Source organism: Rhinatrema bivittatum, chromosome 3 (assembly GCF_901001135.1).
Source record: "Rhinatrema bivittatum chromosome 3, aRhiBiv1.1, whole genome shotgun sequence".
Taxonomy (NCBI): Eukaryota; Metazoa; Chordata; class Amphibia; order Gymnophiona; family Rhinatrematidae; genus Rhinatrema; species Rhinatrema bivittatum.
Genome location: NC_042617.1, coordinates 72674275 through 72699754, shown reverse-complemented (window position 1 = coordinate 72699754; position 25480 = coordinate 72674275). Strand labels below are relative to the sequence as shown.

At 44.1% G+C, this 25480-nt stretch overlaps 1 protein-coding gene across 9 annotated transcripts in view; it reads left to right on the top strand.

Moving 5' to 3' along the window:
- The window catches only part of PIGF (phosphatidylinositol glycan anchor biosynthesis class F), a 102239-nt gene that overhangs the window by 52974 nt on the left and 23785 nt on the right, over positions 1–25480 (top strand). For 8 of the 9 annotated variants that reach the window (XM_029593356.1, XM_029593358.1, XM_029593357.1 and 5 more), the window contains one exon: positions 11181–11285. In XM_029593356.1, coding sequence (XP_029449216.1) covers positions 11181–11285 — 105 coding nt within the window. Of the gene's footprint in view, positions 1–11180; positions 11290–25480 lie in introns of all 9 variants that reach the window. The other variant, XM_029593362.1, reaches the window with a different exon arrangement.

The following is a 25480-nucleotide window of genomic DNA, read 5'->3' as shown; positions in this document are numbered from 1 at the left end:
TGCAGCATCATATAGGTGGAATTCCACCAGATGCCAATGTCTTGAATGAGACACTTGTGAGGCATCCTCAAATCTGTTTGCTTTTCACAGAGAACCTGCCCTGCCTTCACACTTCTGTGGAAGTGCTCTGCTAAGTTCCTGCACTTGTGTATTATGTCCTGCAGGTATTCATTCTCTTTGTGCTTGGACTCCAACCCCAGACCTAACTTCACTACCAGGTGCAGAGTGTGTGCAAAACATTGGATGTTCTGAAAGCCCCCGTCGGATATTGCCTTTACCATGTTTACACCATTGTCTGTGACAAAGAACCCTGCCTGAAGATTCCTGTCTCACTGGTGTAGCTGCCAGCCCACCAGCATCTGTCTGATGCATGCTAGAATATTGGCTGAGGTATGGGCCTCGTCTGTCAGGTGGGTGTGCAGTAAAGCCCACCTCCACCCTGATACTTGTCACTAATAGAGCTACTGCCTGCCCCTGTCTCAGCCAGATCCCAGCAGTGTGCTGTCAGGGAGAGGTAAGAGTGAGCAGCATTCATGGCAGTCCAGATATCGCAGGTAAAATGCACACTCCCCTCTGCCTTAGCTAGCAGCACTTGGATGCAACTGCAATACTGGTTGTACAGGCTGGGGATGACCTTTCTGCTAACTGTGGTTCTGGAGGGGACTTTGTAATTTGGAATTAAGACATGCAGCAAACGCTTGAAACCCACATTCTCTACTACCTGCAAGGGCTGGTCATCAAGGGCAATCATTTCCCCGATGCTCCTGGTTACAACTTTTGAGGCTGCCTGCCTCCTTCCCCAGGATAGTGTTACCGAACACCACCCCATTTCCTCCATGATGGGTTGTCTCTTCTGACACATGGCAGGGGGCTGCTGGCCTGCCACTTGACTGCTAGAAGGGGCTGAGGGCGTGAGATGATTCTGCTCCTTTTCAACCACTTTATGCTGCCTGGAAAAAGGGGTCTCCTGACTGGTACTACCACCATCCCCAGATGGCAGTACTGTTGGGTGTTGCTTCTGCATGTGATGCATCATGCCAGAATTAGTTAGATGTCCCATTTGTTTGCCTCTGCTAATATCCCTGGCACAGTAATTACACTGAGCAAAACGCAGGACTTCCCTTACTTTAAAGTGGCTCCAGATCACAGATTTCTTTCATGATCCCTTCTCTATAGCCTTCGGGGTGGATGCTGGCACTGGAATTGAAGTAGTGGGTGCACCCTGAGAAGCAATGCCAGGGGCATCAGTCACATTCTGTGCCTGCGCTGACTGTTCTTCCTCCTCCTCCTCATCAGTTTCATGTCTCCCCTCCACCACTGAAGTTGGAGGCTAAGATGGAACTAACTAATCCTCCTAAACCTTCTTCAGCTATGAAGTCTTCCATTTCTGATGAAGGGGATCCTATACAAGATGATTCTTCATCAGAATCAGATTCAAACAGTGCCTGCGCTGCATCATCAGTGCTAACTCGAGTCTTGCTCTTTTGTCTTGCATGGCTCAGCCCTCCCCTTCCCTCACCTCCAAAACAACAGGGTCTGAAACAGGTGGTGTTGGTGCATCATCTTTAAATTTCATTTTTTTCCGGATGGAACTGCCTGCCCCTGCAGAGATTTTAGATTGGAACAGCTCCCTTTTTAACTTTAATGGGGGACTGGCATTGCCTTTTGAAGTGCCTCCTCTGCCAGTCCCAATCACTCGACCACGTCTACCTTTCCCCGACATGGATTTAATGTCACTGCCTACTAGGGTTTTCATTTAAAAGAATTATTTCTTTATTGGTGACTGAACACTTCTGTACCAATATATGTGAGTGTGGAAAACTACAGACACACAGTGCAGTGACTTGCTGTACGCTACAACTGAGACTGCTGTATGTGCACACAAAAAAATGTAACCTCCAGATGCCTACTGGGGATTTGGATTATAAGAACACTGCTGTACAAATATATGTGAGTGTGGAAAACAAACAGACACACAGTGCAGTGCCTTGCTGTACACTACAACTGAGACTGCTCTGTATGCACAAAAACTGAAACTCCAGAGAAAAGACTGGAAGCCTGAGCAAGCCCAATTCTTACAGTGATGCTGCTTGTTCTTTGAAAATACCAACTCCCAGACAGCCACTGCAACTCTCACACTATCTCCCACCCATACCACACAAACCCTGCCTGCAACCTACCCCGGGGGGGTAAGATCAGCAACAAAATGCCACGGCTGGCAGCTCGACTCGGTGAGAGAGACAGAGAGACAGTCTGAGTTAAATTTAAAAAAAAAAAAAAGGTGCAGTAAAAAAAAAGCCTGGCTGGCACAGCAGCAAAAAAGAACAAATATCTTTTTCAGCAATGTAAAATTAATTGTAGCAAACTATCAAAGCAGCAAACAATAGCAATTGAATAAAGATTTGAGACACTCTGAGGGAGAGAGCTCAAAGCAACGACCTTGTCAGAAGCCAAGAAAAAAGTGCACTGCGTGGCGAGTGCTATGCTTGCTTAAGATAGAAATACAGCAGGAACAGCATCACAGAGCACTGAGAGCAGTGATTGGCGAATTAGAAAAATACTTTGCTCTGATACGTTGGCATTCTGGTCTCCTTGCCAAACTGTCTGACCCACTCTATGACAGGGCTGTGAGGTCACTTATGACTCGCAGGAAAGGGCTGGTTGTTGCTATGGATACTCCCACATGGCCTTCTCCTATTTGAAAAGGCTGTTAAGAAAGCACTGTGAACTAAAAGAATGAAACTAATATGATACGTTTCATTCGTGGGGGATCGCCATGCATTTTGCGGACCTACGAATCAAACGAACAGGATTACACATTTGTTGAAAACATGCATATCTCTAGTATTTACTGAGCTCTGAGAGCTGTATCTGTGTTGATGCCATCAAATGATGTCACCTCATGTGTAATGGCTAATTCTTCCTGCTGTCTCTGGAGAGCCCTGTTTACAAGTAAGCAAACTTGCTTTCACAAGTGAATTTGGGTGAATTGAACCCTTCAATTTTGCTTAGGAGGTGTATGTAACCATTCTGTTACTAGAAATGTTGGGTTCTTTTCAAGCAATTACAAATTGAAATTGAACTGATATTAATTGGCAATATGTCCTGAACCTTGCGCCTATTGTGTTTAGGTTTTTATTATTGAATAATAAATCATCTCTCTTGACTGTCAACAACATTGGCTATTTGTGAATTGTTTTACTATGACTTAATCAGCTTTTGAAATTCAGAGATGAGATTATTGAAAAGGCTGTTGTGTTTTGTTAGATGAATTCTTGTGTCTCAGTTCTTTGGAAAATTTGGATGGATGACAAGAATTGCAAGATGCTGGATAGATTACTGCATTGTGCCATATAAATACTCTTTGAATGAAGATCTTATTTTGCTGCATATATTTACTTTTGCAGAAATAGACATTTGTAACTGTTAACATTTGATTTTAGATATTTATTGTAAAAAAAAAAAAAAAAAGACTACATTTTGATATTAGTCAGTTACTTTGTGGTTTTACCACTTACACCAAAATAAGCACAATCAAGATTACTGTGTTTCTCTCCAGAGAACTTCCAACTCCAAATTTAATAATTATAAGTTAGAGATTTGCTAAGGGTCACACAGAGGCGGCTGTACTACTCTGTGTTAAATTGTGTGCTGAAATCCAGTGCACAGTTTAATGCATAGATTTTTTTTAAACTCCCGATGCAGTAAACTAATGATATGCTTATAGATCGGGAGGTAAAATGTGTATTTAAGTTTTAAAAAAAAAAATGCATTCAGCACAGGCTGAATGTATATTTTAACTTGGGAGGTGGGGTGAGGGAGCTGCCACTAGAACAGTCAGGCTGATGGCAGCCCTACAGCGTAGCACTGTACATGCTGCAGGGCAGACAAAAAAAAAAGGGTTTTCTCTCAAGCCGGCCCGATAGCTGGATAAGTTGCCGCAACTTAGCTGGATAAGTGAGTACTTATCCACATAAGTAGAGGCAGCAGACCTTGGCCTCTTAGCTGGATAAGTACAGATTAATTTGGGTATCTGGTAGGCCTTGGGAAAAACTTTTTTCTTTTTGCCTAGATAGTAGCACTGGAAACTTTTACTCCATCTCTGACCAGGTGTAAAGTTTCGAGCTTTAAAAAAAGAAAAATAAATAAAAAATTGTGTGTTTAGCCAGCAAATTTCTTTGCATTGGGAGGGCATACTTAATGTCCACATTAGTATGGAATTTGCATGCGAGGGTGCTAAGCTGACGCCACTTTTTTTTTTTAACTCTTTATTTAACAACTTTTTCAAACATACATATATAATAAAAAACAGCAAGTAAATTGCAATATGTACACACCAACTTGTGATTGATACATGACCTGTATATGTAAAGTATAAAATACAGGTGCATCTATCCCAAATGTCACATACAGTATTCTTCATATGGACCCCAAGTTAAGACATATTTAAAATGCGCGTTCTGCATATCATAACATAGTATTTCAAGATCTGCAATTTGACGCACCAGTTTTGTGAGCGTAAAACTCCATGCTGCATTGGCAGGAAGGTTTTCGCTCACAAAATGAGCATTCAAGAGCAGCTAAATCTGTGTGTTTGGCTGAATGCACTTTTCTGCATTGGACAATTTTCTCAGTGGTAGGGAGTGGGCAGTGGAGTGCCTCAGGGATCTGTATTGGGACCTTTTACTTTTCAATATATTTATAAATGATCTGGAAAGAAATACGACGAGTGAGGTAATCAAATTTGCAGATACAAAATTGTTCAGAGTAGTTAAATCACAAGCAGATTGTGATAAATTGCAGGAAGACCTTGTGAGACTGGAAAATTGGGCATCCAAATGGCAGATGAAATTTAATGTGGATAAGTGCAAGGTGATGCATATAGGGAAAAATAACACATGCTATAGTTACACAATGTTAGGTTCCATATTAGGTGCTACCACCCAAGAAAGAAATCTAGGCGTCATAGTGGATAACACATTGAAATCGTTGGTTCAGTGTGCTGTGGCAGTCAAAAAAGCAAACAGAATGTTGGAAATTATTAGAAAGGGAATGGTGAATAAAACGGAAAATGTCATAATGCCTCTGTATCGCTCCATGGTGAGACCACACTTTGAATACTGTGTACAATTCTGGTCGCCGCATTTCAAAAAAGATATAATTGCGATGGAGAAGGTACAGAGAAGAGCGATCAAAATAAGGGGAATGGAACAGCTCCCCTATGAGAAAAGAGTAAAGAGGTTAGGACTTTTCAGCTTGGAGAAGAGACGGCTGAGGGGGGGATATGATAGAGGTGTTTAAAATCATGAGAGGTCTACAACGGGTAGATGTGAATCTGTTATTTACTCTTTCAGATAATAGAAAGACTAGGGGGCACTCCTTGACGTTAGCATGTGGTACATTTAAAACTAATCTGAGAGAGTTCTTTTTCACTCAATGCATAATTAAACTCTGGAATTTGTTGCCAGGGGATGTGGTTAGTGCAGTTAATGTAGCTGTGTTTAAAAAAAGGATTGGATAAGTTCTTGGAGGAGAAGTCCATTACCTGCTATTAATTAAGTTGACTTAGAACATAGCCACTGCTATTAGTACCAACGGTTACATGGAATAGACTTAGTTTTTGGGTACTTGCCAAGTTCTTATGGCCTGGATTGGCTATTGTTGGAAACAGGATGCTGGGCTTGATGGACCCTTGGTCTGACCCAGTAAAGCATATTCTTATGGTCTGACAGTCATTAGAAATTAAGGTAACTGAGGGAAATATCCTTGTTAATGATATTAAAATTAAAAAGTGCTTTATTTGAATTTATATATTAGAAATGGTATTAACAGGCAAGGAAGAGCCACACAACAGAATGATATAGCTAGAACCCCGATTTTACTCTTTTCCAAGATATTTAACACACTTATTTCTACTATCAGTTATCAAGGGTGTAACTTAAACCTTCGATCCTATTTGTTTCACTATATATTTTGCCTGTTATGCATTTAAGCTTCTAAAATGACAGGACCTTTCTTTTGCGATAAAATTGTTTCAGTGCCTGCCAGGCCATGTGCGCTAGCCTAAGACAGACTAAAATTGACTTTTGTTTCTGTTCAGTTTTCATTCTTTTTCTCATTTGTGTTAACTGGTGGTTTTTTTACACTTGTAGTTTTCCAGAAGGTGCAGTTTTTATTGTTCCATGCTTAACATGTTTGGTTAATACACGGAGACTGCTGTAGTGTGTGCCAGATGGGGACAATTTTTAAAACAGTCCACACAACTATAAAGTCTGTAGGTACTTAGGACTTTGTACAGATTTTTAAATGAAAGTCCACGTATTCTTTCCCTTTGGAAAAATTGTCCATAGCTACAACTGGCCTGCAGACTTGGCACTTGTTTCCTGTGCAGGCTAAATTTGACTGGGAAATGGCACATGTATATTTAAAAATACATTGTACACGTTCTGGTTCCCAATAATGTCGAAAACATGTCCCGGGGAACACCTTCCCTTAACCCAGTTAAGTGTGCACACTGTGGAACCCTGCACAGACTTTTAGCTGCTATTCCTCCAGGATTGTAATCTGATAGAACTATTTTGAGATACTTTCATAGCGATAAGTTACCGGCTCTGATTTCCCAGACATTGAAGAGGCTGAGAGTTTCTGGGGCTGAATCCATGTCTGAGCCAAGGAAAGATCCCATTTTGATTTCCTTGCATAAATCCTCATGCTTCTTCCCTGTTATGGAGGCCATTCAAGAATTAATTGATCTTGAATGGGGCGCCTCAGAAGCTAATTTTAAAGGGGGTTGAGTCTTGGAAGGACTGTACCCCCTAGATCCAGTTGCAATAGAGCAAGGTGGATGCGCTTGTGTGTGCTGTTTCCAAGCGGATGACTATTCCCGTAGAAGGGGGAGCAGCCTTGAAAGAGGCACAGGAAAGAAGAATTGAGGCTATCCTTAAGCAGGCCTTTGAAGCAATGGCAATGAATTTGCAGATAGCTTCCTGTTGTTCCCTGGTGGTTCGCTCTTGTTAATGCTCTTTCAGGAGATTATTGAATCTGGTTTGAATTCCAAGGCAGTGATGGAACCAGTAACTGCCTTTTTGGCAGATGTGGGCTACAATTTGGTCCAAACTTCAGCCAGTGGGGTGGTTTCGATAATAGTGGCTAGGCATCAACTATGGCTGAGAAATTGGTCAGCCGATACAACCTCGAAGTCTAACCTTATGAAGTTGCCCTTTAAAGGCTTGCTCTTTAGGGAGTGAGCTGGAGAAAATGACCAATAGGTGGAGTGAGTCCCCAGCTCCTCAATTACCAGAGGATAAGAAACAGGTGCCATAATTCTTCAACTCAAAAGATCGTGCTAGCAGGTTTGGACATTTTCGACCCTACAGAGGAACAACTTTTCAAAGGACTCGACCTTTGGGTAGATCTCAATCCTTTCATCTCAGGCAGTCCAGAAGGGGCACAGGCTTAGATAGTGGAGCACCCCAAGCCTCCCAATGAAGGGATGCCAACCCACCTCCAGGATCAGGAGATAGGTCGCCTCTCTCGCTTTCTTTCAGAGGTGGGTCGAGATCACAATAGACCAGTGGGTGCTGGAAGTGATAATGGGATGGCTATAAGCTGGAGTTTTGCAGTGTGCCTCGGGACATGTTCACGGTGTCTTCCTGCATCTCGCCACAGAAGAGACAGGCAGTAGACGTTACGTTGTCAAGACTCCTCAGCCTGCCCACGTCTCAAGAAAATACAGGCTGATATTCCATTTATTTTGTGGTGCCCAAAAAGGGGGGCTCTCTTCGTCCTATCCTGGATCTCAAAGGAGTCAACTGTCATTTGCATGTGACTCATTTTTGCATGGAAACCTGCGCTCAGTGATAATGGCAGTACAGTCGGGGGGAGTTCTTGAATCTCTGCATCTATCTGAGGCATACTTGCATATTCCCATCCAGAGAAAGCATCAAATATTTCTGCGTTTCATTATTTTGGGATGTTGTCATCAATTTCAAGTGCTACGTTTTGGTTTGGCTACTGTGCCCAGAACCTTTTCCGACGGTATGGTGGTGGTGGCAGTGGAGTTGAGAAAAGATGGGATCCAGGTACACCTGTACTTGGATGACTGGCTGATTCAGGCCAAGAGTTTTGTGCAAGACCTGGAGGCTCTCTCCCAGATGATCTCATTGCGGAAGGAGCTGCATTGGGTCGTGAACCTGGCTAAGAGTGATCTTCAGCCATCACAGTTACTGGAGAATCTCAGTGTTCAGTTCGACATGAAACAGGGCAGGGTGTTCCTGCCAGAGGGCTGTATTCAGAAGTTGATGGCGCAGGTGTGTCTATTGACGAACACAATACACCCCACAGTGTGGTCCTATCTTCAGGTGTTTACATTGATGGCAACCCTAGATGTGCCATGGTCGAGGGCACATATGTGTTCTCTTCAGTGCACTCTGCTGTCTTGTTGGAGCCCACAGTTTCAAGATTATTCGATTCGGCTCTACCTGCCAATGGAGGTCTACTCTCAACCACAGTGGTGATTAGAACTGGATCATCTAAGAAAGGGGGTTTCATAAGATCACTGGACTGGCTAGTACTCATGACAGATACGAGCCTTCAGGGTTGGGGAGCTCTCTGTCAGGACTTGGCAGTGCAAGGGCACTGGAGTACAGAAGAGTCTGTCTGGAACATCAATCACCTGGAAGTCTGTGCATTCAAATGGCAATAAATAAATAAGAATTTGTAAAACTGCACTATCCAACTGTGCAAAGCTGGTACCCTTATCCTAAATGACTGAGTGCTGTTTTTGCTGTAAAACAATTGTATTGAATCAAGGGGTGTGAAAACTTATGCAGTCAAAACTTTTTTCTTTGTTTCTTTTGAAATATTTCTATAATTATTCTTTGAACATGTAGAGTATGCTATGTAGATCAGTGAAACAAACTCCTACTTTAATGCATTTTGATTTGTGTTTTTTAGACAGCAGAATATAAAAAATGTATAAGGGTTGAAAACTTTTTTTTTAACAAGGCAGGGAAAAAACACATCTGTCAAATTCACTCGGATCCTAGACTTCCGTTAGTGGTCCTGGATCAAGTTGTGGTAAACAAGATATTTTTTGAGTACAGAACACTCGAGAGAGCTGTTTGTGACCCTTCTTAACAAGAGAGTCCCGAGTTTATGCTTCAAGAGAGAAACTGGAAACAATTTTTTGCTGAAACCTTCCCCTGCTCTTTGGTTTTTCTTTTTTAGGCACATTGTTAGGGTAGTAGTATTGATGTAGTTATTTTAACTTGTAGGATTTTTGTTGTGCTCTCTTGGTTGGTTTGGTTTTGTGTGTTAAATTTTGTGTTTACTGTATTTTGCAGAGAGAAAATTTGCTCACATTCATAAAAAAAAAATGTTTATGAAATAAAATTAGCGTTGAATGCCTTCTGTGTATTCCCAGAAGACCTTACATCTCAGAAGACATTCATAAAATAAACTTTTCATAGCTCTTATTGGCCGAGACAAATCTGTTTTCCACAATTTTAGGGGTTAGCCATCAGAGCACCAATCAGATTGGGTGATTCCCCCATTTGATAATACAGAAGCAAGGGATGTTATTTCATGCCAGTGTTTCAGTTTCTGTCCCTCAGTCAGAATGTTGAGAGGTTATTTATCCACTCCTTTTAGTTTCTCCTATGAAGTGTTTCAGAATCAACCAGAAAATGTAATAGTATTACCATCCAGTGTGAGGAAAAGGCCCTAGTTTCCTTCTTTCTCACATAAAACACTGCTTGAATGCTTTCTTTATCTGGCCTTAAAACTAAATCTAATAGAGCACGTCTCAGTGCAGTTGGCGCTTATCACTACGATATAAGGGTACACCATAGCGCCGATGGTGCTCATCACGTATCTCTAGCCAGCCTTTAGTTGTCAAATTTATGCAGGGCTTGCTTCAGTTGATGCCTCCCATCAAGCCACCTGCTGTGTCATGGGACCTTAATGGGATCCCAGCTGATTAAAACCCTTTTTGAACTTCTGAATTCTTGTGAGCTAAAGTATCTGATTTTGAAGGTATTATTTCTGGTGGCTGTCATTTCAGCCTAAAGAGTCAGTAAGTTCCAGACCTTTGTGATTTATTCACCTATTCTGAGTTTCCTCATAATAAGGTGGTGCTGCACACTCATCCTATGCTGCTCCTTATTTTTAACCCAGACCACATGTTCATAGAGATGAACAAGCCCTGCTCAGTTTGGCTTGTAAAAGAACTATCACCTTCTACTTGTAATGGACTGAAATCAGCATTTTCTTTTTTTGACCCCAACAGACTTGGAATAGCTGTAATTAAACGAACTATTTCTAATTGGATAGCATATTGCATCTCCTTTTGTTATGTTTAGACAGATGTGACTCTAGAAGGGCATGTCAAAGTTTATAATGTTAGAGCCATGGCAGCATTTGTGGCTCATCTAAGATCAGCCTTCATTGAGGAGATTTGCAAAACTATGCTATGGAGTTTAGTCCACACATTTATTTCCCATTACTGTTTAGACACTGACTCCTGGGGGCGGGCGGGCCTGCGAAAGCCGGCAGCGATCGCACCACCGCGGTGTTATCGCTGCAAGCTTTCGCACCCAATAGCGCCATCGTGAAAGGTGGAGCTATTGGGCGCGCTACTGGCGGCGATAACGGGTCTTACCTTATCGCTGCCAGCGAAGTTTCCGTGGCGGCCGCCCCGACTCCGCCCCTATCTAGCTATCGCACGCGAAAAGGGACTTTTTGCGTGCGATAGGGATAGAAAATGACCCCCTTAGATTGTAAGCACTTTGGGGATAGGGAAATACCTACAATACCTAAATGTAATCCACTTTGAAGCGCTGAAAAAGTGCAGAAAGCGGAATATAAATCTAAATAAATAAAAATCAATTATGGAAATCAATTCAGGTGTCATAAAGTGAGAACTGCTAAACTAGTTACGTATTTATTTTACTGTCTTAACTGCTAAGATAAGTGCAGAGAGGAAGCTAAATATTTGAGGTGGAAAGTTATAAGCTTCAGCTTTTCATTTTCATTTCAAAACAATTTTTGGAGTTTAAAATACCCAGAAGGGTTGGGTTTGTTTTTTTTTTTGTCTATATCCAGGATTAACCATTTTTATTTTCAGTGGAATACTTGTTGTGAACAAGTCTTGTTTATATTTCTCCATCTGTATTTTACAGAGCTATGTCCATCTGGGATAGCAGCCTGCAGATCACCACTGTGTGCAGCATAGTTGGAGCCTGGTTTGGTGCATTCCCTATTCCCCTGGATTGGGACAGACCTTGGCAAGTTAGTATTCATAATTCATAGCAGTAGGTAAAGTGCAGTGTATAGCTGGGCTGTATAAATCCAAATGGTTAAACATGAGTGATTAAAAATGGTGTTTTACATGTTGATATTCCTTATAGGCTGTAAGAGGCTGATGTCAGAGTCTGATTGTTGTACATGTATAAATTCCAAATGAGGTTTGAGCTGTATATTGATTTCAGATGATGATAACTTAGCATTTCTATTCCACCTTTCTGATCTTAGCTCAAGATGGTTTACAACATTTTTCAGGTATAAGTCCATGTCCCAAAGAATTGACAGTCTAAGTGGATACCTGAGACAACAGGCTGTAAAGTGACTTGCCCACGATCACAAGGAGTGCCATTGTCTGTGGGGGAAGTGAACATAGTCTCTTTGGTTTGCAGCTCATTGCTCTCATTCCTTCCACTCAGATTGATACTGATGTTAATTGAGAACCTTTAAATAACATTTATTACAAAAAAAAACAACACACACACTGGCAAATTATTTAATGCCAGCTTGCCTCTCTCAGTTGTATGTGCAATTTTTGACTTGGATCATTATACAATAGTGACAGTTCATTTATGTGCTTGACAGAACTTCACAGTTTCCATTACTGCAGAATACAGTAGTCTCACTTTATTTTGATAAAATGCCTTTCTAACTGGTCAGTCCTTACAGTCTTCCTCCACATAAAGCTTGGAAATTCAATCTGGTAACCCTACCATAATTTCTGCATAATTTGTGTTTTGCTTGATTTGAAATCTTTGGCCTATATTCATCAAAATGCTGTAAATAAGGCAGAAACATGGCGCGTTAGCGTCCTGCAATATAAAGAAGGGCATGGTTAGGGAAATTATTGATATACCACATCGCATATGTAAGTTTCTCAAATCGTGGTGTTTGTCTTTTTACGACTGGCACATTATTTTTTTTGCTTATATACACAGGTTTCCTGCAGCTACCTCTTTGAGAGTGAGTCAGGCATTGGAGAAAGGAGAGAAGAGGGGGTTTGTTGTTTGGAGTTTATAGTGAGTGAGTTTGTCCTGTTTTGTATTTTCATCTGTTTTTCTGTACCTTTGTTTCTTGCCTTTATCTGTGTGTGGACGTTTTTGTTTGTGTAGTGGTAGTGGAGGGGTAGAGGAGGCGTGAGGAGCTGGAGTATGGAAGGTGTGGGGAGGGCAGGAGTTCTAGGAGGAGTAGGGACAGGAATAGAGAGAAGGAAGAGGGAAGCGATAGGAAGCGGTGGGAGGGGAAAGGGCTAGGCATGCGAGGGTGGTGGGAGGTGGACGGCAGGCTAGGTCTAGGTAAGGTGGGGGAGTTGGCAGAGCAGGTGCAGGAGGGGGGGAGGCGGGGGGGGGGGGGGGAGAGCAAGAGCAAGGAAAGTGACACCTCTCCAGAAGTGGAAGTGGCAACCTGATCCGCTGGTAGCCAGGCAGCAAGTTGGCCTCGTCGTTGCGCCTGCAAGACGAGCTGCTCATCGCTGGGGTCCTTGAAAATTACACCCAGCTGTTTGGAAACTGGACAGCAAAGACATCTAGGGCAGCCAAGGGCCAGATATGGTGTATGATTGCTCAGGCCATATCCTGGTGCAGCGGAAGCAAGAGGACCGGAGAGCAGCTGGTCCGCCGCTACCAGGATGTCAAGGTCCAGTTGAAAAACAAGGTGGCAAGTTGTAACAAATAGCACCAGACAGTAGAAGGAGCCCCTTGCCTGATTGACCTGACACCAGTGGCGGAGCGCCTGAATCAACAGCTGGGACTGTATGTGTTCAAGGGGATGGACGAGAACTTGCACTCGACGCAAGCCGGGCCAGTAAGTTCACATCACTGGTAAAAGTCAAGTCTGCCACAGATTTCCACATTTTTTGACATAAGATGCTCACATTGATGCAAAGTGCACATCTTATGTCAAAAGGTACATATGCACTTCTTAGCATTCATACTTATGTCTTCTTTGTTTCCATAGCTCTCACCCAGGAAACCCTGGTCCCAGCTGTGAAGCCCCAGAGACCCAGCAGCACAGCCCTAGGTCTCATCGCAGCCTTTCAACTGGATGCTGAGATCCAGTGGAGCGAGGAAAAGGAGGAGCAGCAGCAGCCACCAGAGCAGCAACAGCTACTGCAACCCCTTGGCTCACCCCTACCCCCTCAACACCAGCCTAAACCTCTCCAGCACACCAGAGAACCAGCCAGTTCAGCCTACAAGCCATGCCAGCATTGGAGCCACAGACAGCACCTCAGCCATCACTAACCACAGTGCCTGCAGCACCAGTAACAGCAGCAACACCTGATTGTACAGTCCAGGACACACTTGTCCACATCGAGAAGAGGCAGGGGCTCCACCTGCTCCATAAATGGGCAGAGATGTTCCTCTTGAGGAGGGATCAGGTCACCCACATCCAGACCATGCAGCAGCAGACAGCATCCCTTACACAGGGCCTAACAACAGTCTCCACATCAATAAACAGTTTGACCACAGCGGTCACCCAACTCATTCAACATTTACCAGAGCCCTCACCCGTGCCATCCCCATCTTCCCAAGAGTCCACTCCACCAAGCAGTCCCCGTTCTCAGGATGGCCCAGGGTTAGGCCACCCAAAGAAATGCCACCCCCAAACACCAAAACACCCATGAGAGAGAGACAGTTGTAAAGGCTCCAGAAATGTATTCAAAGATGACTTGTCCAAACAAGCCAGGCTGGTCCTCTGTACAGAGTTCCTTGCCAACTAGATGGAGGAAGCCTGCTGGGCCTGTCCCAACTACAGCGTTCCTGGGCTGGCTTGCTCATGTGGTTTGTCTGCTCTCTGCCTGTGTTGTCCTGCTGCTTACTTGTTATGCCCTCCTTTATGCTCTGCCCCTAGTCCTGCCTTCTTGATGCACTCTCCAGTCACAGTCCTGCTGGTATTCCTTCTCATCATATCTTATTTCCTGGTCCTGCTTCTGGTGTCTTCTCATCTCATCCTGATGCTGGTTTCATGTTACTTTCTCATCTGGGGCTCCTGCCTCCATGCTGAATTCTCCAGTCCTGGTCATGCTGCCTGCTACTAGAACTTTGCTGCCATGGCCCTTAGGTTCCCCATTTGAGTGCAGTCTTTCAATATGGAATGTCTGGGCCTTCCCTTGCCATCACATAGTTGTGCTGGCATCATCTCTAACATTAGAGCTGTACTGTAGCTATTGGGTTGCCACTTCCACTTGCTAGGTTCTTTGCAGTAATCATGAATTTGTAAAAGGATAAGATAATAATACTAAATTTGTCATGTTGCCATTTGTAACAGTGTATGTATATGTCTCCACTAAATTTGCAGGTCATTTGTTAGTTTCATGTGCTATTTGATATCTTCTCCTTGCAGAATGTGATTATTGAAGATGTTGAATTACATTGTTTCTGGTGACTACATACATTTAATAAAGTGGCAACATATTTTGAAACTTCACTTTCTGGTTGTGTCTTTTCATTGTGTGGATTTTGTTTAAGGGTTCACTAGGTAAAAGGTTTGGGACCCACTTGTCCTTGCATGCTAGAGTGCTATTGGCCATTCTAACTAGGCACATTTCTCACATGTAAGACCATATGGCCTAGGCCATAAAACTGAAAGCTCATTGTATGCTCCCAAGGAAGACAGCAAGAACCAAACAGGAAAATCCTTACTGTGGAGCTTCAAAAGTGCCTCATGTTGCCTTTTCCAGAGAGCATGCTCTTTAACTCCTTGGGTACACGGGCATGTATGTGAGATGGGCACTATCTAGCTAGTGTTCACCTCCATATATTGTCAATATATGGAGTGTTCACCTCCATATATGGAGTGTTCACCTCCATATATTGTCCAATGACATTGTGAAGATATATCACCTCTGATCAAACAATGGGCCTTTTCTTTGGGTCTGTCACCAAATGCTGTCATCACATAAGTCTTTAGTCAGAAGCCTACTTCAATAGTACATAAAGCACTAGGTTTTGCTCATCTCTAGCGAGCAGAAATGTGAATCTGCAGGTGCCAGGCCCAGAGAGTAGATAGTGTACATGTAATTCTTGTGTGGTGTTAAGTGAAATGACACTAATCACGCCACAAGAAATTACTTAGGGTCCCTTACTTGTGTTCTCACTTAAAAGGCTCTAAATAAAAAAAAGCTTTTTTAGATTTGATACTTTAAAAAAAGATGTCATCTATTTGCAGCCTACTAGAACACAGTGTCATCCCAGAAAGTGGCCTTTATGTAAAGCTCATAGAGGCTGCTGTGAGAAAACTGAGGAAAAATCATGGTATAAAAGATAGATTCCCCACTGCTCAAGAGTAGACAGTGATGAGGCCTGCTCTTGCTTGGGACCAGGCAGACTTCAACAGACTGGCTCCCATCCCTGCATTGCCTTGGATTGTTGATCTGTACATACCTGTTAGCTAAGGATCATTTTGTATGTAACTACATAAAGCAGGACAATGGGCTGCTGGACAGACAAAGGTCCTTGCTGTACCCTGACATACCAATATTTCCCAATGGCTCCCTGTGACATGTCAAGGGAGGTTAATAGCTTGTAACACAGCTTTCGCTCAGATTCTGAGGTGAAACTTTTCTGAAGTCAATTGGGTGCTTTTATTGTCACCACAAAATAAACTAAGATCTAGACATTGCTTAGGAGATTTCTCATTACCACATTTTTCTCCAGCATCCCCAGCAAAGTGGTGTGGGGATGAAAGATGCACTTCCTGTATCCAAAAACTGCAGACAAAAAACAAGTCCGATTTTCAATTACATAAGTCCATTAGCACAGTGGTTTTCAAACTTTTTTTCTGTTGGGACACACCTGACAGATGGTTCTTACATGCGTGACACACTGAACACATGATTGTCACGGGGCTAAATGTAAGCATATACTCTGTATCTACAGGATGCACTCTGACCTCCCAACAATGGCTACAGAACAGGGTTAGGACATTCCCCGTTCAATTTACCATACAAAAAAGATATTTCTGGTGTCATCTCAGTAGTAGCAACATAAACACACTCTCCTACCAGGTGCAATAACCCTCCTTATGAAAAAACAGTAATTTATCACCAATGCAGGTTCTATTGAGAAAACACAACAAATAATATGGATACAAATGTCTACATGCTAGTAAAATACTTCACCTCAGTCACACACATAGAATCGACCTTCACCAAGTACAGAAAGACCACAAATTACAAATATGGAAATAGAAACGGGAATGGAAACCCAAAAAAGCCACTCTGCATTCTGTGCAAAACAGAAATATAGCACCTAACAGACTTCCAGGATCTGCAATAATGTACACAAACTAATGCGCACAAAGTTACACCTGCATTGTGGAACTCAAACAGTAACAACCCTACCTATGAAAAGGCAGCACTGCAAAAATTACACCAGGCCGATAACACAAATACATCTCCTATTAGGGAAACAGAACAAGCCAAGCTGCTATAGATCCCTTCCAAGAAAAACAACAAGCTCACACAACACCTTTAGCTGGGTCACACATGCAGAACACAGACAGACCCTCACTAAATACAGAATAAAATAACCATAAAACTGTTTTTGCGTTGTTGCACTGCATACAGAGTTTGGCTTCTTGCTGTTTTCAGTTCAGTTTTTATCTCCACATTTCTATTTATACGTTCCTCAAGAAATATAAAATAATTCTAAAACTAGAATATAATAAATGTTTCAGAACAACTGATAAATGGAATAACATCCAATCATTAAAAATTTTTAAAATTATTAAAAATTCTCCAAACACCAATAAAATATTGTTAACAGCAGACACATCACATAATACCCAATAATTAAAATGGCAGTCAGTCAAGAAAGATAAACTTAAAAGCCACCTTTGCTTACCCTCTCCAGTAACTCTCCTACTCCTTTCCCTTGTAGGCCAATAGCACATACCAGAAGCAGCGCTGAAGCTCTGTCCTCACGCTGTTCTTTCTCAGGGCCCATGATTAGTCTGTCTCTCTCTCGCTCTCTCTCTCTCTCTCTCACATATACACACACACACACACACACACACATACTCACACACTTGCCAGGTTCTTATGGCCTGGATTGGCCACTGTTGGAAACAGGATGCTGGGCTTGATGGACCCTTGGTCTGACCCAGTATGGCATTTTCTTATGTTCTTACATATATACACTCACACACATACATATACACTCACACGCATACATATACACACATATACACATTCTTTCTCTCTCTCACACACCAGTCATCTCCCTGACCAATCTTTCTCTCTTGCTCTCACATGTTTTCTCTCTTGCTCACACACACACATTCTTTCATATGCTTACACACATGCTGGCTCACTCTCTGTCTCACTCACTCACCCCTGCCCTTACTCACAGCACACGTGGCAGCTACAGCACAAGGTAACCGGTATGCTATCCTTAAAGACTTACACTGGCTCCCTATCCCTTCCCAAATTCACTACAAAACCCTGACCATTGTACATAAATCCATTCACGCTCACAATTCCAACTGGCTAGACATTCCTTTTAAGACTCATCAGTCTACCCGGCCCACCAGAGCTGCCAACAAAGGCACTCTACTAGTACCCTCCCTTAAAACAGCCCACCTCTCCTCCACACGTGACCGTGCCCTCTCAATTGCTGGCCCTTCACTCTGGAACTCCCTCCCTCCAAACTTAAGCCTTGAACCATGCACCATCAAATTTAAAAAGAAGTTAAAAACATGGTTATTTAAACAAGCCTATCCGGATTAGCCCTCCCCCTCCCTCCTACGATGCTATACTATCTCCCATATAGATTATCCTATATTCCTTATATTAAGGAGCTCTATGTTTGCCTGTTAAGCTTTTATGTTCGCCTGTTGTTAAGCTACATTTCTACGCTGCTCTTGTGTTATCCCCCTCCCAGTTCTTTCTCCCTGTTAATATGTACTTTCAAACCTGCTGTTCAAATGTGAACCGGTATGATGTCCCTACTAATACCGGTATATAAAAGTCTCTAAATAAATAAATAAATAAATACTCTGCTATTAAAAGCAGAGTCCTGACAGGCTGGAAACTGCAGCAGGTGCGACCTCCCCCGCCTGCAGCGGCAAGAAGGCAGCACTCAGCTGTTTGTGTGTGCTGCTATCATGACACAGAGCAGTCAGCTGCGAATGCAGTTCTATGCTTTTTCTTCTCCCACCCCAGCCTTTATTTATTTTTTTCTTGCAGTTTGATTATTATTATTTTTATATTTTCTTGCTGGTGTCACGCTGGCGAGAGAAGGGGAGGTCGGAACCAGGCCAGATGGGGGGGGGGGGGGCGGGCAGCGGCGCCGTACTCCTGCAGCCCCTGGCAAAGTGGCCAGCCAGCACCGATCTCCGGGTTCGGCCAGCTGATGGATGGATTTCCCCAACAGCCGCGTGGCAGGAAATCCTGGCGGCCACGTTCTCAGCTGACTGCTCTGTGCTGCGATGATCGCAGCACAGGCAAACTGCTGAGTGTAGCAGGACCAGGGAGAGCCTTGGGATGCGGTTTCTGCAGCAACAGCATGCAAGCATGCCCTTAAACATCACTTCCTCTTCCGGGCCACAGGGGTGGGAAGAAGAAAAGGTCATGTTCCTGTTGCCGGCTTCAACAAACACTGCTGCCATTCTCCTCGGCGCTTGAATGTGCTGATAGCCCGGGCAGGAACAGCAGCAGTGTTCATCTCGCTGAGGTGAAAAGGGGGGGGGGGGGGGGGAGGAAAGAGCAGCAAGTGTGCAACACACCTGCTGGTGAGTCGCAACTCACTAGTGTGCTGCAACACACTGGTTGAGAACCACTGCATTAGCAAATGTAAAAATGCTTGTAGAAGTCTGGTAATGTATCCACATAATATCTTTTACAAGATAGTAACTTGTGCACTAAAGGGAGTGGAATGGCTACCCTATGAGGAAAGGCTAAAGAGGTAAGGGCTATTGAGCTTGAAGAAGAGATGGCTGAGGGAGAGATATGATAGAGGTCTATAAAATCATGAGTGAAGTGGAAGAGGTAAATGCGAGTCAGTTTTTTACTCTTTCAAAAAATAAAAAGACTAAGTGACACTCCATGAAGTGGTAGAATGGATTACAGATTGGTTGACTGACAGCGTGTAATGGTAAATAGAACCTACTGATAAGTGGAGTGCTTCCAGGGTTGGTTCTGGAATGTTTTCTGTTCAATATCTTTGTGAGCAATACTGTGGAGGAGTTAGAATCTAAAGTTTGTCTTTTTTGTGGATGACACCAAGATCTGTAACAGGGTGTACACACTTGTTAGGAGTAGAGAGAATGAAAAGTTTTCTAAGAAAAGTCGAGGAGTGGTTGAAGGTTTGGCAGCTGGGGTTCAATGTAAAAAAGTGCAGTCATGCATTTGGGGTGCAATAATCAAAAGAGCTGTATGTGACGGTTGTTGAGAGACTGATGTTCAGGACACGGTGATAGTGTCTGATGAGCTGATGATAGCATAGCAGTGTAACAAGGCAGTAGCTAAGGCCAGAGGGATACCGAGGAGATAATACCCCTTTACAGGTCATTGGTAAGGCCTAACCTGGAATACTGTGTTCAGTTCTGGAGACCGTATTTTAAAAAGGATAGTGATAGGAAGAAAGCAATCCAGAGACAGCGGCAACCAAATTAATGTGGGGTCTGTACCAGAAGACTTATGAGAGGAGACTGGAAGTTAGAAAAAACAGGACAGATAGTGTACAGACTTTCAATACCTGAAAGGTATAAATGATGTACAAGAATCAAACCTTTTGATCTGAAACTCTAAAGGGTAGACTCGGAAACAATATCGGGAAATATTTCACACAAAGAGTAATGGATGCATGGCATGTCCTTCCAGAAGAGATGGTTAAAATAAGAATGGTAATGAAATTCAAAAGGGTGTGAGATAAACTCAGAGATGGCTAGAGAATGGAAATGAAGAAAGTAAGTAACATTTGGCTAACTTTAGATGTAACATTTCTGAATAGGGATAACCTGCACAGATTGGCAGTTACTAACCAAGCTACTTGTTGGGCAGACTGGATGGACCAATTGATGTTTTTATCTGCTGTGATTTATTATGTTACTATAAAACCTCTGATGACCACTTATGTAGTGACATGCATGTAGATCAAAGTTTAAAAAGGTCATTATTGGGCTGGCTTTTTTACTCAGGTTCTAGTGCTGTGCACTATAGTGCAGAGCATCCAGTCAAAACCTTATCCATCAGGGCCAATCAAGACTGGAATGCACTTAAGTCCAGGGAGAGAGGGAAGACAGCTGTTATCATGGCAGCCCCTGCCAATGAAAGAGCAGCATTGAAGGTGCATCTCTGAGGAAGGCTCCCTTCTAGCCCTCAAGTCAACTACAGTCTCCAGAATTGCCCAGGTATTTCATCTGGAAGAGGTTTCAAAGATATGGGGCAAAAAAAGGATGGCTTACTGAAGTGATGACATGGATGGCAAAGCAAAATATGGTTTTCCTAGTGTGTAGACTGATGGACTCAGGACCAGTGGGTTATGCTCCCCTGCCAGCAAATGGAGACGGATCAAGCTGATGATACAGTATACGTACTCCTGCAGTGACCCCAGCCTGCCAGTATTCTCTGTCTCCAGCCGATGGTGGACGTGCATCTCCCTATGGGGATTGCTGTAAATTTTGGAAGGAGAATTTTAAATTGAGGAAATGAAAGCCCTTTGGTGATACCTAAAGGTCCCCCCTCCAGTTGAGAATTCCTGAGATGATTTCCATGTTCCCTCAGAGATGTGCCTTAGTCTGGTAGCCAGTTCCCAGCATGGACTTGGCTGCTTGAACAGCTGAAAGGCAGCAGGTGCAGGAGGCTGAGTGCAGCGGTGACGGCAGATGTCCTCTCCCCCTGCAGCCGGAGATTCGCTGCGCTCAGCCAGTAAGCGTTGAGCTATGGTAAGTTTTTTGGGGAAAAAAAAAAGACAGAAGATGTTTTTACCTTCCAAAACAGAGACAGAGGGGTTTTAGGACTTCCTCCAGTCTCCATGCTCAGCATACCGTTCCGACGACGTTCCCGCTCCCGGTGGAGTTAGGGGATCTGGGTGGTCTAGCAGGTTGAGCAACCCTCTGTGGGCTAGGCCCCGCAGTTAGGCTTCCTGCCTACGCGCTGCATGATAGGCCGAGGCAGCGGTGCTTTTCGTGCATTTCTGTACATTTCTGCCCTCTACAGGACATCAGTGTGCACAGTGCATCAGCTCTGCACATGCGCTGAACGCATAGTTTAGACGTGCCTTTTGCATGCACAACTTTTTAAAGCTGCTGTTATGCGCAAGTGCCCGCACACAAAGTATGCGTGTGAATTGAGTGGTGCTTATTTTATGGAAGGCACCTAAATTTTGCAGAAATTTTTGAGTACGAGTCGTTTGATCGCACATTCATCACTGTGATGGTACCAGGGAACAAGAAGCCTAAGTGCCTTTCTCTCTGTGTTGCCTGTCATATCCAGGCTTCTCAGCCTGACAATGCTTCTAACCTGTGTCAGCGCTGTTTAGATGCTTAGAGAGTTGTCTTCCTCTGATTTTGCTAAGCCAGGGTCCTCTCATCCTGATGAAGGTCTGGTGATGGCTTGGCCCAGAGGTTTGCTAGACCTTTGTACTCCTTTGACTGGCTTCTCCACAGGAAATGGCAGTTCAGTGGGCCCTGCTCCAGGTCCTTCTGGGTTTGGCCTGGATCCAGCTGCATTTTCTTGGTTGGAGTTTTTTCAGGGTTTACAATCCGCTGCCGACTTTTTGACAGATGCAAGCTTCTGTTTTATTCGTACCTCGGCCAGAGGAGTGGCTTTGGTGTTAGCGCCAAGCGTTAACTATGGTTGTGAAATTGGTCAGCTAATGCAGCTCTTGTTTGGGAGCAAGTTGGAGAAGCTGGCCAGTAAGTGGGGCAACTCTTCAGTTCCCCGGTTGCCGGAAGATAAGAAATTGCAATGCCCCTCTGTTATGAGGGGTAATTTCTGGTGCTTTTGGTGGTTTCGTCCCTACAGAGGGTTGACCTTTCAGAGGACTCTGCCTTTCGGTAGCTCTCAGTCCTTTCGTCCCAGACAGCCCAGGAGAGGAGCGGGCTCAGGTGGTAGATCTTTTCCGAGCTTCTCAATAAAGGTTTGCTGACCCACCTTTAGGAATAAGAGATAGTGGGATGTCTCTCTTTCTTTTATCAGAGGTGGGTCGAGAGCACATCAGATCAGTGGGTCCTGGAAGTGATATGAGAGGGATATGTGCTGGAATTTCAAAGCATTCCTTGGAACGTATTCATGATGTCTCCTTGCCACTCCCCGCAGAAGAAGGAGGCAGTGCAGTCTAAGCTTCTAAGGCTCCTCAGGCTAAAGGCAGTGGTTCTTGTGCTTCCATCTCAGGAAAGTATGGGGCAATATTCCATCTATTTTGTTGTGCCCAAGAAGGGAGGGTTCCTTTTGTCCCATCCTGGATCTCAAATGTGTCAACTGCCATTTGAGGGTGACTCATTTTCCATGGAAACCTTATACTCTGTGATGATGGCCATGCATTCTGGAATTTCTGACATCCCTGGATCTGACCGGGGCATACCTTCATATTACCATCTGTTTGGAACACAGTTTTCTACATTTTGTGGTGTTGGGGTGCCATTATCAATTTTGACTGCTGCCCTTTGGTCTAGCCACCACCCCCAGAACATTTTCCAAGGTTATAGTGGTGGTAGTGGTGGCGTTGCAAAGATATGGGATCCTAATGCACCCATATTTGGATGACTGGCTGATTCGAGCCAAGTCTCAGGAAGTGAGCTGCCTGGTGACCAACAAAGTAATCTCCTTGTTGCAGGAGCTCAGTTGGATGATGAACCTGGCCAAGAGCAGTCTTCAACCATCCCAGTCATTGGCGTATCTGGGGGTTTGGTTTGACACAAGGCAGGGCAAGGTTTTCCTGCCGGAAGTTTGGATTCAGAAATTGATGTCACAAGTGCATCAGTTGGTGAACACTATATGCCCGTCCATGTGGTACTAGCTACAGGCTTGATGGCATCAAACCTGGAAGTGGTGCCATGGACAAGGATGCATATGCATCCTCTTCAGCGCTCACTGCTGTCTCGTTGGGATCCACAGTCTCAGGATTATTCGATTTGGCTCCATGTGCCAATGGAAATCTGCTCTTGCCTCCAGTAGTGGTTGCAGGAGGCTCATCTGTGTAAGGGAGTTTCCTTGTCCTCCCCATATTGGTTGGTATTCACGACAGATTTGAGTCTCCAGGGTTGGGGAGCTCACTGTCAGGAGCTGTCGGCCCAGGGATATTGGAGTGCTGAAGAGTCCCTTTGGGACATTAATCGCCTGGAAGCCTGGGTGGTCCAGTTGGCATACTTGCAATTCAGCCACAGGCTGCTGGGTCAAGCAGTCCGTGTGATGTCAGACAACACGATGGTGGCCTACATCAGTCGACAGGGAGGAACCAAGAACCAGCAAGTGTTGCAGGAGATAGACCAATTTATGGACTGGGTGGAAGGACATCTACAGATGATCTTGGCCTCTCACAATGCAGGAAAAGACAACATAAGAGCAGACTTTCTAAGCAGAGAGAGTCTAGACCCAGGAGAATGGGTGTTGTTGGATGAGGCGTTTCAGCTCATAGTGGATCACTGGGACCTTCTGTTCCTAGACCTGCTGGCGACTTCTCGAAATGTGAAGGTTCCTTGATTCATCGGTTGCAGGAGAGACACTCATACAGGTCTGGCTGGAAGACAGGTTGCTTTATGCCTTTCCTTCGTTGCCCTTGTTGGGCAGGATAATTCACAAGAACGAAGGCCACAAGGGGCTGGTACTCCTAGTGGTACTAGACTGACCCAGATGTCCATGGTATGCAGATCTGCAAAGGCTTCTGGTAGAGACCCCTCTTTGTCTTCCGTTGCACATGGATCTGTTGTAGTGGGCACCAGTTCTTCACGAGGATCCGAATCAGTTCTGTCTTACGGTTTGGCCCTTGAGAGGGCTCGCCTGTTGAGTGGATATTCTTCTGCACTCAAACGTTTTCCACTTCTGCACTCAAACGTTTTCCACTTCTGCACTCAAACGTTTTCCACTTCTCTAACCTATGTGCAAGTTTGGAGGGTGTTTGAGGCTTGGTGCGAGGAGCATGGTATTCTTCCTCATTCAGTTGAGATCCTGCTCATTCTGGACTTTTTGCAGGATGGGTTGAATAAAAGATTCAACCCTTAATTCCTTGAAAGTACAGGTTGCAACTCTTGCCTGTTTCAAAGGCCCGATGAATGGTTATTCCTTATCGTCTCATCCTGATGTGGCCCATTTTTTGAAAGGAGTGAAGCATCTTCTGCCTCCCTTGAGGTTCCCGGTTCCATTGTGGAGTCTTAATTTGGTGCTGGAATTTTTGGCAGGCCTTATGTTCTGGCCACTGCATGGCCTTCCCTTGTGGTTATTGACCTTGAAAACAGTGTTCCTGGTGGCTATATGTTCTGCACGTCAAATTTCTGAGCTGCAGACCTTCTCTTGCAGGGAACTTTTCCTCTGGGTGTCTCTAGGTACATTACAGCTACCTACTGTTCCATCCTTCTTACCTAAGGGGGTCTCAGAATTTTATTTGAATCATCCATTTCCTTGCCATCCCCGGATAAGGGCAGGGATGCAGAGGAGTATCGACTCTTGGTCCCTTGGATATCAAGAGACTTGTGCGGTATCTGGAGGTTTCTGAACCTTTCCAAAAGATGGATCACCTGTTTGTCCTTCATGGTGGAAAGAAGCAGGGCAAACCACCTTCACGAACTACAATATCTCACTGGATTAAGGAGGTGGTCACAGCCACGTGTGTGGATGCTGGAAAGCCGTTGCCTACTCAATTAGGGCTCATTGCACTAGGGCTCAGGCAGTGTCATGGGCAGATCCAGGTCCGTTGATATCTGCCGAGCTGCGACATGGTCCTCCTTACATACTTTTTCCAGGTTTTATCATCTGGATGTGCAGGTTTGGAAGGATGCAGCCTTTATACATGCGGTGTTGACTGGACTGAGGGCAGCCTCCCACCCTGTTGGGGAGTAGCTTTGGGTCATCCCACTGGTCCTGAGTCAATCTATCTACATGTTAGGAAATGGAGAAATTACTTAAACCTGATAATTTTGTTTTCCTTAATGTAGGTAGATGGACTCAGCTTCCTGCCCTCAGCTGACAAATAATGGTGTCAGAAGTCATCCTGTGGAGCTACAGGTTCCCAGGGATTACTGG